This window comes from Pteropus vampyrus, unplaced genomic scaffold, assembly GCF_000151845.1.
Source record: "Pteropus vampyrus isolate Shadow unplaced genomic scaffold, Pvam_2.0 Scaffold62, whole genome shotgun sequence".
In the NCBI taxonomy this organism is placed as follows: domain Eukaryota; kingdom Metazoa; phylum Chordata; class Mammalia; order Chiroptera; family Pteropodidae; genus Pteropus; species Pteropus vampyrus.
Genome location: NW_011888843.1, coordinates 4,072,732 through 4,092,411, shown reverse-complemented (window position 1 = coordinate 4,092,411; position 19,680 = coordinate 4,072,732). Strand labels below are relative to the sequence as shown.

Genomic DNA, 19,680 nt, shown 5'->3' with positions numbered 1-19,680 from the left:
TTTTTAAAATCCTCCTGATTCATGTCTTAACAGGATGGCTGCATTATATTTTGAAGTATTGTGAATATCCCAAACATCAGACACATCTACATTAAATGTAAGTGTGGTAGAGGCCGGAGGGTGTAGGGCATCTCTCCTGGACTGTGCCTTTACCTCCAGCTGACAGCCCCAGAGACTAGCTCTTTGGCGGGAGGGGGAGGTGGAGGCAGAGTCCGCATGAACAATTCAGATATGGAAATCATAGGCACTCAAGTTTATGCTCTTTTATATCATCTTGCCCATGGATTTGTAAAAGAAGCAAAAATTGCAACAGAACAGAAAATCAGTAATTCACTTTTAAGCATCTGTAAACATAAAAAACACATTCTAACAATAGAAATAACTGACTTACACTACAGTCCTTGAAGATAAATAAGAATAAAGATTTCCCGTTATCTTACATAGATAGCTACAGTAGAGGGTAACTGGCCTAATATCTACTCCACCCAATGCCTTTCTGCATTCATCACTTGCTGCTCAGAACCTGGCTGAAACCTTACGTAGAGGAGTCATTCAGTTCCGTTTCCCAGAGGGTCAGCAGTGGCCCGAGGGTGAGCTGGCCTGGGGTCAGCGCTCTGGCTTTTCCGCATACCAGCTATGTGACTGCAAGTGAGTTATTTTGCTTTTCTAAGCCAAAAAGGATTTCTAAAGTGGATAGGCTAACTTACTGAGGTGGTTACAGGATAAATATGATAAAATAATTATTTCTGCCTGGCACGCTAAAAGTACTCAAAATATCGTGACTATAATTATTGTAATTTCCTGAATTCAGGTTTTCTTTCATCTTTAGTTGGGGATTTGAACTAGGTAGCATTTCGCTTCAGGCATCAGCAAAACCCAGCTTTCGTGTGTTTTTATATATTAAGGTTTAGCCTACGATTTCATGTGAAAAAAAAAAAAAACAATGGTTTTTTAAGTGATAGCGTAGTGAAGTCAAGAGAAACCAGTGCACTGATATTTTATATTTTTGAAAGTGAAGTTAACTAGGACTCCCGCAGTAGATTGTACGGAATCAGAGTAACACAGCACGGTGGTTAACTGGGCCAGCGTACGCATGCTGGTGCCATCAGCTCCTAGTTATGCGGATTTGGATGAACTATTAAACCTCTCGGCATCTCAGTTTTTACATCTGTAAAAGGGGGTGATAATATCGCCTCCTTTGTTACGAGATGCACGCTATGAGGATTATATGACGGAACGTGTAAGTAGAGCACTTGCTTTGTGCAGTGCCCGGCCTGCGGTAACCGCGCTGTGCGTGGACTGACGGGGGTGGATGATCTCATCGGAACGCTGTGCAACTCACGCAGGAAAATTTAACTTTTATAGCATTATATTTTTAACCACACTAAATCCTTTGTCATTTATAAAGTTATCTATTTTGTCCTGTCCTTGAATAATGTGATAGTTAATTAAATTAATAGCAGTACTAGAAATGGAATTTTTAAAATATAATGATTTGGTCTGATTTATTTTACATAAAAATGCTCGATCTCCTGCAGTGTTATTTGGATGTAGACTTTGATATAAAATGCTTATACTTTTCCTAAATCATTTTGGGGCAGAGAAAAGGTTTTAAGTGCCTTAATGTCAATGATTGCAGAGCTGCACACATGGCATTGAAATAATGGACCACATGTAGCCTTCCCTGGATAGTGGAAGCTGACCTTTCCCTGGAAGTTGTTTCTCTCAGTCAAGTCTTGCTAGAGTCTGACCTGTGAAATGATATCATGGGGGCAATGCCCAAGCTGTCTGCTTGGCTCTCTCTCAGTAATATCAGTTGTAGAAATGTTAGCATTTTAACTGAAAATCAGACTCTTTATAGAAAGGTCTCTAGACCCACCTCTGTCCTGACTACTTTGCACTGTTAATTTAATGTGTCCAAAAGGTTTGTACTGAGCTACTGTTACATCGATAGCCCAGATCAGAAGTACGCTAGGTGTTGAAGGTGATCCAGAAAATAAAGAACATGATCTGTACTCTCAAATTATAAGTCTCTTAATATAAGAAGGAAAAAGTGCTGTATATGGAGTCCAGTAGTTTTTTTTGTTGTTGTTGTTTTTTAGTGCCTACAGCACCTGGTCTTCCTAGGTGGTTTCCCATCCAAGTAGTAACCAGGTCCGACCCTGCTTAGCTTCCGAGATCAGACAAGATCAGGCGCATTCTGGGTGGGTTGGCTGTAGACTATATACGGAGTCCAAACACCTCTCAGCTATGATTTTAAGCAAATTATTTAGTCTTTTTAAATTTAATTTTCTAGTCTATAAGATAGAGGTAGAAATCACTTAAAGATTGTTATATGGATTAAGATCAGATCATGTGTATGAAAGTGCTTTAAAAACCATGAAAATACTCTACCAGTGTATAAGACTAATCTCTTTATTATGATCATCTTTTATCAGAGAAATTAAATATATAGAGAACTGTAAAATGTCAATAAAAGCCAGTATATGATTGTCGATGAGTGCTGCTGTAGGATTTTAAAGTGGGGAGAGATTGACGTGTGTTTTGCAGCTAGAAACCAAGGGATAACTTGCAGAGGGTCTGAACTTGAGATAACTTCGAGGACCGCTTAAGGTCTGGGTAGATAGAAAATAGGTGCAGGAACTGGAGCAGGGTCATGGATGTTAAAAATAAGCAAATCTTGCTCTAGAAGCAGTAAAGAGACTGATAGGAAGTAGAGTCATATTTTGAATACTTGATAGAGGAGTGTAAGTTTGACTCTTTCAGAGTAATTCAGTGGTTTTCACCATATTCACAAAGTTGTGCATCAGTCACGTCATTCCAGAACATGTTTATCATCCCAGAAAGAAGCCCGTATCCACTAGCAGTCAGTCCCCATCCCTCCTCAATAAACCTGCTTTCCGTCTCATTGGATTTGTCTGAGACGTTTCATAGACAATGGAATCGTTCCATATCTGGCCTTCTGTGTCTGGCTTCTTTCACTTAGCATAACGTTTTCAAGGTTCATCCATGTTATAGCATTATTTTTACGGCTGGATAATCTTCCATTATGTGGATATACCACATTTTGTTTATCCATTCATTAGCAGATGGACATTTAGGTTGTTTCCCCTTTTTGGATTTTATGAGTAATGCTGCCATGAACCTTTCTGTACACATTCTTGTGTGGGCTGTGTTTTCGGTTCTCTTGGGTATATATATACCTTGGGTGGAATTGCTGGGTCATGTGATAGTTCTAAATTTGACTTTCTGAGGAACCGCCTAACTCTTTCCAAAGTACCTGCACTGGTGTATATTCTCTCCAGAAATAAGTGAGTTTTCCCGTTTCTCTGCAGCCTTGCCAGCACTTGTTGTCACCCTTCTTTTTTAATTTTTTTTAGGCAAGGCAACCCTTGGTTGACCTCACAAATTTCAAGGACCTTGTCAGCTTACAATCCCTTATTTTTTATTTTTTACGTCTACAGCACCTGATCTTCCTAGGTGGTCTCCCATCCAAGTAGTAACCAGGCCCGACCCTGCTTAGCTTCCGAGATCAGACGGGATCGGGCGTGTTCAGGGTGGCACAGCCATAGACCTCTCACCCTTCTTTTTGCTTATTAGCCATCCAGTAAGTGCAGAGTGGCATCTCATTGTTTTGTTTTGCATTTCCCCCATGGCTAATGATGTTGGGCATCTTTTCATGTACTTATTTGCCATTCGCATATCCTCTTTGGAGAAATGTTTATTTAAATCTTTGCCCACTTTGTACTTGGGTATTTGTCTTTTTATTGTTGAAAATAAAGAGTTCTTTATATATCCTGGATACAAATTGCCTGTATAGATATATGATTTGTAAATATTTTTTCGCTTTCCGTAGGTTGTCTTTTCACTTACTTGATCTTCACTGCTTAATGAATTAAATCTTACACTCCCTTTGTCATGATTTTCAACGTGCCCCCTATCTGTACGCTCTTACTTTTTCCTTTTAATTCCTTGCCAGACTAGTCTCCTTTCTGTTAGCTGTCATTCCAGGTCCAAGCCTTGTTTGCTTCTGTTCTCACTTCCTGTAACGTGCCTTGTGCGCTCTCTCTGCCTTTCCACGTTGTGCCCATTCTCCCAAGACCATCCATTACTGCTTCGCCTGACGCTGACGTTCCTCTTTGCACTTCATTCGGATCATACGGCGTTGCCGTAACCACACAATGTAGGGTATTCAGTTACACACCGGCTTTCTTGGTTGCTCGACTGCGCGACCGTGCCTGACCGTGCTGCAGCATCCTCGGGGCCAGGAACTTGTCTTCCTTTTCTGTTTCATTTCCTTCAGTGCCTACACGATTATATTCGGGGCACACATGAGATGTGAAATAAACACGCTGAATAAATGGGGGTGTCCATTTTGTCATTTTGTACCTGAAACGTTGCGTAGGAAAGAACCACTTTTCTCATTTTAATAGGATTTTCAGAAAATTGAAGGCCTGGATCCTGCCCCCTTTGGGACTAAATGAAGCGTGTGTGTGTGTGTGTTTGTGTGTGTGCATGCGCGTGTGTTTTCAAAGCCACATTCTCTGCCAAGAGTTGGGGCTATAACTACCAAGGATTAGCATTTTTATTGTTTTTCCCTATCTAAATCCCGTTTTGCTATTAACTTTAGAGTATCATATAAAGAAGTCTCATATCTAGAATTCTAAGAGAACCAAATTAGTGGGCTGTAGAGACTGCATGCTTAGGAGATACGTCTTCACAAGTATTTCTATCAAATATTGTAAGGAAGCCCATACTGATATTTTTGTTGGGTTTTTTTAACAGCTAAAACAGACTTCTTTTCAGGAAAGTCTTTAGGGTGGTTTGGTGCAGGTTTTATAGTATCGTTTCTCAGTAAAGAAATAATGGCTCATCTATTGAATCCTAAAATTAACCCAAATTTTAGATTACTAATTCAATTTTAGATTACTAATTCAAGATGGAAAATTACTGATATTTAAATCTCATAACAAAAAGAAATAACAATTCATGAAATCAGATTTCCCTTGTTTGCTTAGAAAAAGCCAGTTATGTGATTCTGTCCCTTACTAATATTGTGTGGGAATGCCTGTGGAATTTCTTACAGTTGCTATTGCAGTTGCTGTATAACTTGTGTTCATTTGTTCATCCATTAAATACTTACTAAGTTCCTGCTGTGTGCCAGGAATACACAGAAAAGTGTAAGACGCCCTCACCCTGAAGGAGCTGCTGATCTCATGAAGGAGACAGACGAGTTAGCAAAGAAGTCCTTAGCCTTATTCTTTTTATGTACATCATGAGATAAAGTTGGCATTCCATATTATACCATTGTTTACAAGTGTATTAGTTCTATGAATTAAAATATACTTTAGGACAACATCTTGATGTTGATTTAAAATACAATAATGAAATGAAGACTGTTGCTAAAATAATTTTTAATGCAAATTTAGTTAAAATTGTATTTAATTAATTTATTTTATTTTTTATTTCTTTAGGCGAGGCAACCCTTGGTTGACCTCACAGATTGCAAGGACCTTGTCAGCTTACAGTCCCTTATTTTTTATTTTTGACGCCTATAGCACCTGGTCTTCCTAGGTGGTCTCCCATCCAAGTACTAACCAGGCCTGACCCTGCTTAGCTTTTGAGATCAGACGGGATCGGAGTTGTTCAGGGTAGCATGGCCATAGATTGGGTATCTCTTAAATAAGCTTTTATTAACTTGAAGAAAGTAAGAAAGCATGATTTTTTTTTTTTTAAAGTGCTACATACATGTTCAGAATTCAATGTAGAGTTAAATTTTGCCCCTTTTTTCCTTTTCAGGATTATTATATTATGCAGGACATGGTTATGAAAACTTTGGGAACAGCTTTATGGTCCCTGTTGATGCTCCAAATCCATATAGGTCTGAAAATTGTCTATGTGTACAAAATATACTGAAATTGATGCAAGAAAAAGAAACTGGACTCAATGTGTTCTTGTTGGATATGTGTAGGAAAAGGTAAACTAATTTTTGTTAAATGAAACTCGTTGGAGTTGGTTAAATATCAACCTTGGCAAATTAAATCTAAGGCAAACCTGTGAATGTTAAGAACCACTTAAATTTGTGATTTTAGATTATAGATAAAGCTGATTAAGCAGAACACTAGGGGAAAATACATTTTCTCTATGTGGATTTAATTATTTTAACTCTTTCCTATTTGCTGTAGAACAGAAGTAAAGAACTAAAGGGCCTGGGCATTTACTCATACTGCAAAAGATACAGCTCTTCAGAATACCTGTAGTTGTCTCTAATAATCACTGCGGTTTTCCTCCAGAAAGTCACAGAAATGGCGCCCATGGTATTGGGGCCTCCGGCCATGCAAATCGGTCCTGGCCTTGTAGATAGTGAAAGTTTAGCCGGACCACGTCCCTTTGGGCTGCCACTGTGCTGCCAAAGAATGGAACTAATGAGTAGTCCTCTCAGATTTACAATTTTTCACTTGCTCAACATTTACCAACCAAAATCCATCGCCAGAGTTCATGTAACTCCAGTTTTAAAGCTAACGAGAAAAGATGTGACTGTCTGCTGTCGCAACAGTGTAGGCGCCCCGGTTTATTTTGGGTAAATATGTAGCTTATTTGATAAAAGAATTTTGAATCTGTAATTTTAAGTTGTATATAGTACTGTTATATCATATTTTTTACTGTATTATATTGATGCTCTTTTAAAAATGCCGTTTAACTTTTCGTATTTACTTCTGTCCTTCTTCCTCTCCTACTTTTTAAATAGAAATGACTACGATGACACCATTCCAATCTTGGACGCTCTGAAAGTCACCGCCAACATCGTGTTCGGATATGCCACGTAAGAAAAGTTTATGTTCAAGATTCCTTTATCCTTTGTTAATTGTTTTGTAGATCGGAAGCCTAGACGTATCCATAGACATGTCATAAATTTGCCTCCGTGGTATTCTTGAGAGCAAACTTTACATAATTGACTACAGCACTTCTTATCTTGGCATCTCTTTTCAATAAGCACCAGTGCGTAAGGATTAACTCTCTAGGATGTCTCGCGAGAGGCGGGACGCAAACGAGGCTCGTCAGTATTCGTGGAAGCCCCGCGTGGCAAGCGTTTGCTCTTTTACAACTTTTTCTTTTTGCTGCTGTTAAGGTGTCAAGGAGCAGAAGCTTTTGAAATCCAGCATTCTGGACTGGCAAATGGAATCTTCATGAAATTTTTAAAAGATAGATTATTAGAAGACAAGAAAATTACTGTGTTACTGGATGAAGTTGCAGAAGGTAAAATAAAAAATAAAGAGAAAGCTACTCGGGTTCTCTGGTAATTATTTTATTCCTACTGTTACTGTACAGGTTTGGAATTAGTATTTATTTTATAAAACAACATTTTTACATAATGTTCAGCAACACTCCTATTTAATTCCTTCTCTCTTGACTTAGCTGCATGCCATCTGTGTAGCATTACTTGAATTTACAAGGCTGACTCCAGACATGATGTGAAATAAATGAAATTTAATCCTCAGAGCTCTTTACCTTCTTCCTATGCCGAGTGGGTTTTTTTTTTTTTTCCATTCTTTTATTGGACTGTGAGAGTTTATTTTATTTTTTCAATTACGTTTGACATCCAGCATTATTTTATATTAGTTTCAGGTGCACAGAACACTGGTCACACATCCATACAACCCAGGAAACGATCCCCCCAATTAGTCTAGTACCCACCTGGCACTATACATAGTTATTACAATGTTATTGACTATTTTCTCTGTTCTGTACTTCACATCCCCATGACTGTTTTGTAACTACCAATTTGTACCTCTTAATCCCTTCATCGTCTTCACCCAGCCCTGCAACCCTCCTCCCATCTGGCAACCATCAGTTTGTTCTCTGTATCTGTGAGTCTGTTTTCTGTTTTGTTTGTTTATTTGGTTCTTTAGATTCCACTTATAAGTAAGACTGTGTGGTGTTTGTCTTTCTCTGACTTTTTCACTTAGCATAACACCCTCTAGGTCCATCCGTGTCACCACAAATGGTAAGATTTCATTTTTTTATGGCTGAGTAATATTCCATTGTATATCTGTACCACATCTTTATCCAGTCTTCTGTTGATGGGCACTTAGGTTGCTTCCATATCTTGGCTATTGTAAGTAACACTGCACTGAACGTAGGGGTGCATATATCACTTTGAATTAGCGTTTTAGATTTCTTTGGGTAAATACCCAGAAGTGGAATTGCTGGGTCATAAGGTTCTATTTTTAATTTTTTGAGGAACCTTCATACTGTTTTCCGTAGTGGCTGCTGAACTTAGTGGTTTTAAATTTTTGCTTTAAGGACATGAGCCTACAGGTTTAGCACTATGTCTTCCATTCCCTGGTCTGCCTGGTGTGATGCGTGCTGGTGGCAGGTACTGAATAAGTACGTATTACATTAGATCGACATGCATTTTTTGAAATACATTTTTATAAGCTATACCAAAAAGAAGGAAATTCTTTTGCAAATTAACTCACCAGAAAATGGAGTTTTGTGGCTGTTCCAAAGATGGCAGTTTGAGTGTGAGGCACCTGAGTGTTTCAGGAACAGCTGTTAGTCCATTTGTTTGTTTTCCTGGTCTTATCAGTATAGATTGTTCAGCTGGGTCACTGAACCACTTTCCCATTTCACAGACAACTGGGGCTTGGACCGCCTTCAACCAGAGAAGTTCTGCTTTTATCTGTTTTACACATGGGGCTGCTGTTTAAGCTCTTGTTTAAAGAAAAGTTTCTGCTGCTTAAAAGAAAAAAAACCTTTGGACTATGTCAGTTATTTTCAAACTGAAGTCTATGAAAGTGCTTCAGAGACTCGAAAATGTTTTATGTTTCTTATTTTAAAATACAACTTAACTATTTTAAAATTTAATAAAAAGCACCAGTTCACCTTTATATGATATATACCAAGCATATATATAGCATAACATTTGTGTTAAGTTCAAAACCTAAAACTTTGGCCATACTATTTATCAGTATCTACAGGTGAGTAAAAATTAAAATGAGCCTGGGAATGTACACAGCACACTGGATAATGGTTTACTTTGAGTCGGGGAGGGCAGTGGTGATGCTTTAACCATACTGGTGGTTTTAACACAATTTCCTTTTCTAAAACTAAAGAAATCTATGGTAAAGACAGTATAATTTACATTTCCCATAGATATGTAGTCATATGTTCATAAGTGGATGTGTTTCTCAACAGAGCATAGACATATTACCAATGAAGAAATACATTTTCAGCTCTTTGAGAATTTCAAGGCTTAGAATATTAACGATTCATTATTAGAATTATAGAAAATAAAAGCGAGAAACGGGCTTTGGAAGTGAGCTGGTTCAGTGCTTTCATCTGTTTGCTCACTGCCATATCCCTAGCACTTTGAACCGTGTCTGGCACGTAGTAAGTAGGTGCTTAGTAAATATTTGTTGAGTGAATTAAGTGATATTGAGACTCTAACCTGATTTAGAGGGCAGCTCTTGGCCAAAATATTTAAAACATAATGAAAGAATTCCGGTCTTAAAAATAGTATTTACTTCTTATCTTTTAGATATGGGCAAATGTCATCTTACCAAAGGCAAACAGGCTCTGGAGATTCGAAGTAGCTTATCTGAGAAGAGAGCACTTACTGATCCCATACAAGGGACGGCGTACTCTGCAGAGTCTCTGGTGCGGAATCTCCAGTGGGCCAAGGCGCACGGTACAGTGAAGTAGTTTTTTGTGAGGTTTTTCTTCAATATGACAGATTTTTCTTCCTCCTGAATATACAATTTTCCTCTCAATTTTGCAGTGAAAATATTTTAGCCTCGTGGGCAAAACCAAGACTAAACAAATGTTTCAATTATAAATGTTACACTGATTTATTTGATGTTGGAAATATTAAATTATTTAACTCATTCTTTTCACTTTGGTAAAATTAAAAATATGATCATTTTAAAAATGATTTTCAGTTTGTCCTTGAGATTCTCCTGCAGCGTGAGCTGTTCAGGTGTTCTGTTTCAAAAATCAGACCTGTGTTCTCATCCTGCCTCTACCACTTAATAAGCATGTTATCTGTAAAATGGGGAGATATAATAGTACGTACTTGATAGGGTTGTTGATACTGAATGAGATCACAAGGGAAAGAAAAAAGCTCATAAATATTACTGAGCATTCTGTCTTGGACACATGAATCAGTGGGTTGGTGATTCTAAAAAAGTGAGGTGGAATTTGTGTCTGTAACTTAATTACCGTTGGTAAGTCTATGTGATTTAGTGAAAAAGTAAGTTGAAATTATTGACTGAAATAAAGATTTTGTGTTTTCTCAGAGTCCCAGATATCTCTGCTGTGAACCCCTTATAGATAACTGAAGGTCATTGTGTTTGTGGAGCTCCTACATAAGATCTTTCTTTTCATAATATGAAAAGATATATTTTTGGTAAATTAACATATCAAACCACATTAAAATATAAAATGCCATAAATATATTATCTTCACATTCCAGATAATTGAATATGTAATTGAAATTGATTCTTTTCCTTTAAAAAAGCTGTAAACAACAATAAAATTACAGTGCTGAAGAGCAACAGTAAATAAAACCTTTTATAAAATGAAACTAAAAAGCCAGATAGGGTCTACGGCCACGCCACCCTGAACAAGCCCAATCCCGTCTGATCTCAAGCTAAGCAGGGTCGGGCCTGGTTAATACTTGGATGGGAGACCACCTAGGCAGACCACGTGCTGTAGGCATAAAAAATAAGGGATTGTAAGCTGAAAAGGTTATTGCAATCTGTGAGGTCAACCAAGAGTCGCCTCGCCTAAAAAAAACAAATAAAAGGCCAGATAGAAAGTATTTGTACCAAATTTGATAAGTAGATAATTTTTATAATAAAGAATTCATGCAAAATAATAAAACAAAACATTAAGACCCCTCTCTGTTAATAATCAAAGGCTACAATTTCAACAATACACACAGTTGAGAATATATTAATAATTCAGAAACAAATATAGAAAATGGCAAACGAAAATAGTAATTATAAACTATGATAGTATATTTCTTTTTTAATCCCATCAAAGACAGACTTTTTGAAAATTAATATTACTTTGTGGAAATGTTATGGTGAAACCAGTATGTTTATAGTCTATATAAGTGGAAAACTGTTGCAATTGTGAGGAACCATCAAATAGCTATATCTAACAATCCTAAAGCGTCGAGTGGGTATAAGAACTATTGACTATGATAGAAAAATAAACCCAGACATATTATATTCAACCTAGAAGAACTGTTAAGGTAACAAACCTTTGAGTAATATTATACTTTATTAAAACTTTTTATGAAGATTGCAGCAACAGGAAAAATAGATCTACAATTATATGTAGACTTTTGATCACCACTGTAAAAATTATACATGTGTAGGGGCAAGATCCATAAGAAAACAGTAAATGAAAGATTTTTATTTGCTTGACCAGCTGAATATTGGACTTTTTTCCCCCTCTTTTTTCAATTCTGTTTGTGAGTCTTTAAACAGTGTTAGTTATGTAACATTTTTAAGCAAAAGGAAAAGCTCTAACTGTATTTTGCCCCAGAAACAATATTTGCTGCCAATCATCAGAAAACTTACCAAACACTCTTTAAATGATTATTTATAAACTGTTCTTATTGTTCTTTTTCAGAACTTCCAGAAAGTATGTGTCTTAAATTTCAGTGTGGTGTCAAGATTCAATTAGGATTTGCAGCTGAGTTTTCCAACGTTATGATAATCTATACAAGTATAGTGCACAAACCACCTGATATAATAATGTGCGATGCCTATGTCACTGATTTTCCTCTTGTAAGTCTCTCCTTTTTCCTTTTATTTAAAATATAATAATGTGGCCTCACTTATTAAAGACTAAGTTTTGGAAAACTTAAAGCCAATGGTAATACAAAAGAAATATGTATACCTATATATAACATACGTAAATACTTATTTGTATTTTAGTAACCATGGTCATACTATTTTAAAAACTAATTGCCAACATGTCTTAAATTTTTAGAAATGTCTTCATTTCACCCTGGAAAGAAGCCTTTAATTTCCTGTACTCTAACTAAACAAGACATCAAATGTGAAGGAGTAAAATGTGCTATACATATGTCAAGAGTAATTTCCACTTAAAAACTGTTTCCAGTATGAGTTACTCCAATAGTATAAGCCTTTGTTGTCAAGTCATGGTAGTATATTGGAAGAATAGAAGCCTAGTACTGTCCTTTCCAAACAGTTAAATGTGATATTTGTTTCATGTTGGCCTAAAGAAGCCAATAAACAGTCCTCCTCTTTCCAACATAGGTGTAGTATATGGAGAAGCCAGCGAGGAGCAAGACAGGCAAATCTAAAACATCACCTATGCTACTGATAAAGGCTTCCTGGAGGACATAGCTTAGTGCGAGAGCAAATGGTCCAGCACCGAATCCCAGAATTAGACATGTCTGTCGCCCAGTCATGGCACCACTGGACCAGCACAGGCCTCCCTGGACGTTGGGCAGGGCAGAGCCTGAGGACTTCTCTCTGGAGGAGCAGAGCAGACCTGCTGCTCTTGGCCAGCGCTTGGCTCTAAAAGAAGAAAAAGGGAAGGGCTGCCTTTGGCATGTCCTCTCTTAGATATCCGAATCATATAAGTCCCTCTGCACCGTCCTAAAAATGATGAATGAGGAAGGAGAGAATCCAGGAGTCAAACACTAATGAGGCTCCAACTTAAAAGGAATCTCGAGGTTAAGAAGCGTTTGTAGGGATAGTTCGAAAGTAACTATCCTATCAGAGCTAACTCTTTAAATGTATCAGCAGAGTGTTTAAAATTCCTGTTATTACTCTGCAATGTTGTTTTCATTGTTTCTTTACTCCTGGGTAAACGATTGCCTATTCAGGCCAGAATTTATGAGCAAGCAAGATCTGTTAAAGATGGTTTTATTGTCATAGACATTGTTGTGACTTTCACTGATTTCATTAATAACTTTTATTGATTTTCACAGGACCTAGATATTGATCCAAAAGATGCAAATAAAGGGACACCTGAAGAGACCGGCAGCTATTTAGTATCAAAGGACCTTCCCAAGCATTGCCTCTATACCAGACTCAGTTCGCTGCAAAAATTAAAGGTTATTACCTTTCCTATTCATTTCCTATTCATACTAATGGAAAACTTTATGAAAGCGAAAACTCATTTCGTCGTGTGAACCTTGTATTACGTGCTGCTTCATTGAGTATGAAATTGAAGTACAGATAAATGACCTACAGGGAGTCTTAGCAGAGACTCTTTTCATATTATATTATGTTTCTGATGATGCCTGAGGGTTTTTGCGTGAGGGTATTTGTGATCGCCCTCCATGCTGTTGAAAAGTCAGAGACGTGGAGCGTAGTCTGCTTTTAAATATCTTAGCATTTTCAAATAATCATTTCCTAGTCCTATGACTCTCTACAGAACAAATAGCAAATTAGAATCGGAATTTATTTTTCTCTTTTTTCATTTCTCATTGACTTATAAATCCGAAGCTACCTCTATATGGTTGAACTTCCTAATAAAAACATAATCTTGCCAAATCTGAGTTTTTAATTTATTTATAGCTGCATGACCATAGAATATATTAGCCAAAACTTGAGGAATGACATGGGCACTACTGACAGTTAGACATGGACCTGTCGTCACCTTGTTCGTGGCCAATCTACTTACAGTCTTTTATCTTTGAAATACAGCCCGTTCTCTGAGTCAGTTACACTTCTCCACCTTTGATTGTGGATTATTATTTCATAATATTTTTAAAACAGCTAATCTTTTGAGCTAGGTGTAAAGCCAGATTACTGTTTCACTAAAGGCTCTTTCCCCAGCTTCAGTGATAGGGAAGGGTGTGCTTCCCCAGCCCCACTGCTTGGAAAATACCTTTTCCCTGTTCGTCAGGAATGCAATATGAGATCTCTGTAATTGTGACTACTTTAAGTAATGAGAACTAGAATTATACTGATTCACAGTATTGAATGAGGGAGAAGGAAGTCGATCTAGCCAACCTTTCTGAGCATAGGGAAAGCGTAAAGGATGCCTTGAGGATTTGGAACCTGGGAAAGAGGAATAAGAGCGGAATTTCATTGCTGTTATTTCTTTATTTTTTTTTTCCCTGTACCTGAGTGGTGTTTTAAGACTCAGATGCTAATGACAAAGCCTTCTTGTCCTTTTCAGGAACACCTGGTCTTCACGGTGTGCTTGTCGTACCAGTACTCAGGATTGGAGGATACCATAGAGGAGAAGCAGGAAGTGAATGTCGGGAAACCTCTCATCGCTAAACTAGACATTCATCGAGGTCTGGGAAGGAAGACTTGCTTTCAGACTTGTCTCATGTGCAACGGCCCTTACCAGAGCTCAGCTTCCACCGCAGCAGGAGCTGGGCATTATCATTCATCTCAAGACTCATTCCTGGGCGTTTACCATTCACATCTTGGCAGTGCAAGTAACGTTATGCCACCAGACAGCTGTCGCTGCAGCCGGACTGCGGACGCGCTCCTTTCGAGTCATCATGCTCACCACTATTCATGTCAGTTTGGTAGAAGTAACGTGCCCGTCGAGACGACTGAGGAACTTCCATTCAGCTTCTCCGACGGGCTCAGAATTTCTGAAAAGTGACCTCTTTGTTTTTTGAAAGTTATCGTAATGACTAGATGCCTCATAAACAACAGTACTTATTATGTAAAGTGAGATATCATGAAAGAGGAACTATGTGTATTTAGAGAGAGAAAGTTGGTACCAGCTATTTCGTGGCTCGCTCAGGACTTTGAGATTTTGGAATTATGTTATTTAACCACAGAATTCCTCTTCTTTCTCTTTTAAGATTTTGCGAACTGATCTGTAGAAGTAACACATGGATGTGTATATGTTTATTTGTATATAACAAAAAATATTTTCATTTTGACCATTCCGAAGTAAGAACAGTGGGAATGGCATTATTGTAGAATAAGTCATTGTAATTTTAGAATCAGAAAAAGATCCTTGGCGATCATCGGGCCAACGTAATTGTATCAGCGGAAGAAACGGATCGAGGTATCTTGTTTAAGTTAGACCGGCCCTGATGCCTTCAGATTTCCATTCCAACGTTTACTCCACTACACGCCACGTTCCTGACAGAGTCTGAAACAGGTAGTATTTTCTTAGACAGATTTAAAGATAGATATGTAAATATGCATATCTGTATGTAATCTAGAAATGTACAAACTAGTTTGTAGTTATAGAACTTTGATAAAAATGTCAGTTAAGAAGTGTGTATATAAATCTTACATAGAGCAAGCTGAAGTTTCTTTTTCTAAGGTCGTGAAAGCCCACGAGAGGTGACAGTGTCCATCTGTGTCGAAGCTAGAGAGCAGGATAATGTTGCTGCTGGATCATCTTGGTAGCTGCCCATCTGAATCTTGGAAACATTGGGCATGTCTTCCTTGATAACATATATCTTACTGGCTTTAGGAGACAGTCTTATCATCTAGGTCCTACCCAAAAGCAAGTTAAAAAGGCAACTGTCAATAACAAAGAAAAAAAAAAATTGAATTCATAGTTCGAAAACATCCCACACAGAAAACCGCAAGCCCAGACAGCTTCACTGTTATATTACACCAAACATTTAAAGAATTAACATCGATTCTATACAAACTCTCCTTAAAAATAGAAGAGGAAAGAACACTTTCCAACTCATCTTGTAAGGCCAATATTACCCTGATACAAAACCAGACAAAGACCACAAGAAAACTACAAACCAATATCTATTATGAATATAGATAGAAAAATCATCAACAGAACACCAGCAAACTGAATCTAGCAACATAAAAAAAGAATTATACACCATGACCAAGTGAATGCAAGGTTGGTTTAACATCCAAAAATCAATGTAATACACAAATATTTACCATTATACACAGTTATTATCTGTACAGTCACCAGTAATACGAATTGGTGAATATAGAGCCATAGCTCCTAGAGGAAGAGTGTGTGTATGTGTGTGTGTGTGTGTGTGTGTGTGTGTGTATTTACACACATATCAAATAGATTATAATCTTAAATCCTAAAAACAATTTACCTCTAGTATATTCTGTTTATTTTGCAAAAGAGAAAAATATGGTTCAGAAGTATTAAGTGGCTTGCCTGAGGCCACACCACTAACAGGTGCCAGAGTTGGGAGTCAGACCTGTCCAGCTGGCCCCAGAGCCAGAGCTTCTTGCACTACACTGCCCTGTCCCCTGCCTTCTCCGTCCTCTGGTCATTTCTGTAGGTGGGTGGAAACAAGAAGTCAGAGTATTGCCTTGTTCAGCCTCGTCTGAGAATGTGCACATCGGGAAACTCAAAATCTTCACCAGTCTGCAAATGTCCGTGAATGATCATAAAAGTGCTCTGAGCATTGATTTTAGGAGTGCAAATAAATTGGTAAATTCACAAATTCGGAATCGCGAATAAGGATCAGCTGTACCATGTTCATAAAGGATAAAATTACCACGTGACTGTCTAAATAGATGTAGACAATGCATTTGATAAAATTTAGCATCTTTTCATGATAAAAAAAAAACAAACCATTAAAGGGGCTTTTCTTCACCTTGTTAAGGGTTTTTTCAAAAAACCCACCCTAACATCCTACTTCATGACAGACTGAATGCTTAATTCTTTCCTGCTAAGATCAGAAGCAAGACAAGGATGTTCACACTCACCACTTCTATTCAACATTGTACTTGAGGTTCTAGCCATGACAAGAGAAAGAAAAGGCAAGCGTACTGGAAAAAAGCAAGTAAAACTCTTCCTAGGTGACAGGTCTTGTTATATAGAAAATCCTAAGGAATTCATTTAAAAACAAACGAGTTCAACAGGTTACAGGCTAGATACAAGATCAATATGCAAAAATCAGTTTCGTTTATACGAACATTCTGAAATTGAGGTTTTTAAAAATTGTATTGACAGTAGCATCAAGATCAATAAAACTACAAAACATTTGAAAGAAATCAAAGAAGACCTAAATAAATGGACAGACACCTTTGTTCATAGATTAGAAAACTTAACATTATTTAAGATGGCAGTGTTCCCCCAAATTTGTCTACAGATTCAATGCAATTCCCTTCAAAATCAGAGCTGGCTTTTTCACAGAAATTAATAAGCTGATAAAATTTATACAAAAATGAAGAGACCCAAAACAGCCAAGACAATGTTGAAAAAGAACACAAAGTTGAAAGACTCAAACCAATTTCAACACTTACTACAAAGCTACAGTAATCAGGAGAGTGTGGTACTGGCATAAAGATAGACATATAGATCAAGGGAATATAAAATAGAGTTCAGAAATAAACCTATACATTTACGATTAATTTTTTTGACAAGGGTACCAACACTATACATTGGAGAGAGTAATCTTTTCAACATATAGTCCTAGAACAACTGGATAGTTATGTGCTAAAAAGGCCCTACCTTATACCACATATAAATTTTAATTCAAAAGGGATCACACACCTAAATAAAAGAGCTAAAACTATAAAACTCTTACAAGAAAACAAAAATAAATCTTGTGACCTTGGGCTGAGCAATGGTTTCTTAGAAGCAACACTAAGAGAACAAGCAAAAGAGGAAAAAAAATAATTGCACTTCTTCAAAATTAGCTTTTGTGCTTGAGAGGATACCAGCAAGAAAGCGAAAAGACAACCAGGCAAAATGGGAGAAAATTTCCAAAAATCATACCTAGTAAGGGACTGGTATCTATAATAGATAGAGAACTCATAACTGAGTAATAAGATGTATATATGCTAATGCTCAATTATAGTGACCGTAGATCAGTAACCAAGGAACTGTCTGTCCACTGGACTTTCTGTTGTGACGGAAACATTCTATGTCTACACTCGGCAGTACGATAGCCTCTAACACCATGTGGTAAGTGAGCAGCTGAAATACAGCTAGTGTGAGGCACTGCACTTTTTAATTTTGGTTTTAAGTACCACATATAGCTAGTGGCTTCCATATCTGACTGCAGCTGTAGAATATGGAGCTAGAAAGTAGGGTAAAGGGACTGTACCTTTCACTGTATACCGTTCTGTATATTTGAATTTTTTAACTAAGCATGTATTATATTTATAGTTTTTAAATAACTAAAAGGATGGTACAGTTCTTGTCTTTTCTATCAGCCGTGCTTTTATTTTACTTGAATCTCTTAGACCAATTGCTTTGTAATATTAGCATAAGATTTCTCTACATCTATGGAATTCAGGAAAAGGAAGCTTTCGATACCAATTATGCGATGAGGAATTGATTAGGATAATAAAGGCTCGCTCAAATCCAAAGCTAATATTTGATTCTGGGGGAGGGGGTATTCTCTGGAAAGTAAAAATTACAAAGTAGCAATTTTACATTATGTGTTTTATAATAAAAATCAAATCTCAATACGTGAGATCATTTGAATATAAAACATCGTGCAGAGGTGAATAGGTCAAATAAATAGGGAGGCAGCATGCTTAGGAAAGTCTAGAAAATACCGACTCAGAAAAGGTGCATTTAGACCTCTCCTTTTTCCTCTTTTTCCAGTGTTTATTACTTTTCAAGTCTCTGGCTGGCACATGAAGTAACAATGAGGTGGTCTCTTCACTGATCACAATTTTTTGCCTCGTCAAACTCAAGAAACTCAATCAGTTGGCCACAGGTTGGATAATTGATGTACTGAGAGATTAGTGCAAGTTTAAATCAGGATGAAATCTGATTTTTTTTTTTATGCTTTTAAGGTATATTTTAACAAAAGGCCTGATAAATTTTGTTGTTTCCTGTTATTTGAACTTTCCCTGGTATTTACATACTGTCATTGCTTTTAACTGTCAACTGATGTCAAATACTCAGAATTTACACATTCCTTTTGTGCATTTCAACCTGTTTATCTAGTTTGACACTGTTATCCAGACCTAACAAAAACACATTTTTAATACTCGCCCTTGATTTATATGACATTTCTCATAATGACAAAATATTAGCAAAGAAAAATTACGCAGAACATGAGAATGTTTACATAAATGTATGTAAATTTTTTTTTCTGGTTTGACAGCATTAAAAATATTTCAGCATCCGACACAAAGTTTGTCTTTCCTAAGGAGAAGTCTGAGTCTATTCCAGGTTTCACTACTTCATTACAGTGTGACTTGAAGTATGTTATTTAACTTGTCTGTGTTTCTGTTTCTTGCCTGAAAAAATGGGATGATGATATAACATCAGAGACTAATAACACTTTGTAGGGCCGGCAGTACTAAAGATGGGAATTCCTAACAAGCGCTGGCATTTTGGAAAATATTCTTCAAACCTGGCATTGTCAAACCTTGCCAGTCATCCGCAGCACAGGGTGTGTTCTTCGTTATTGAGGAACATCCTGCAGAGCACTCTACAAGTATTGGCAACGTAATATTAATTTACTTCTCATATAAATTGAATTGCATTTCGTTCACTCCAAAATCACTTTTTAAAAAGCATGCAAATTTAACGTCATCAGTTGTTCGTGTTCACAAAGTACATCATATCTACACACAAAAAACAAAGAGTAGCAGTGTTTCTCACTGGTGAGATTATTCGAGTTTCTTACCTGTATTTTCCAGTTTTTATACAGGGAACAACTATTATAGGATCAAATATAGACATACACATTGTATAGTAAGCTTTAATAAATTTGTTTTTAGAACCCATTTTTGATTTTTTATA

General features: G+C 37.1%; 1 protein-coding gene, 1 non-coding gene and 2 pseudogenes across 2 annotated transcripts in view; 1 reads left to right on the top strand and 3 right to left on the bottom strand.

Moving 5' to 3' along the window:
* MALT1 (MALT1 paracaspase) overlaps positions 1 to 16,613 on the top strand; it is a 44,032-nt gene extending 27,419 nt beyond the window's left edge. The window contains exons 7-13 of the mRNA XM_011361140.2: positions 5,794 to 5,977; positions 6,749 to 6,823; positions 7,130 to 7,257; positions 9,542 to 9,691; positions 11,644 to 11,801; positions 12,977 to 13,102; positions 14,176 to 16,613. Of these exons, the coding sequence (XP_011359442.1) occupies positions 5,794 to 5,977; positions 6,749 to 6,823; positions 7,130 to 7,257; positions 9,542 to 9,691; positions 11,644 to 11,801; positions 12,977 to 13,102; positions 14,176 to 14,616 (1,262 nt within the window). The 3' untranslated portion in view covers positions 14,617 to 16,613. The remainder of the gene's footprint in view (positions 1 to 5,793; positions 5,978 to 6,748; positions 6,824 to 7,129; positions 7,258 to 9,541; positions 9,692 to 11,643; positions 11,802 to 12,976; positions 13,103 to 14,175) is intronic.
* Positions 2,103 to 2,221, bottom strand: LOC111740368 (annotated as a pseudogene).
* Positions 3,456 to 3,574, bottom strand: LOC111740351. The gene has a single exon (XR_002780597.1). It is a non-coding gene; the product is annotated as a 5S ribosomal RNA (ribosomal RNA).
* On the bottom strand, positions 5,550 to 5,668 carry LOC111740362 (annotated as a pseudogene).
* Positions 16,614 to 19,680: the final 3,067 nt, after the last annotated feature.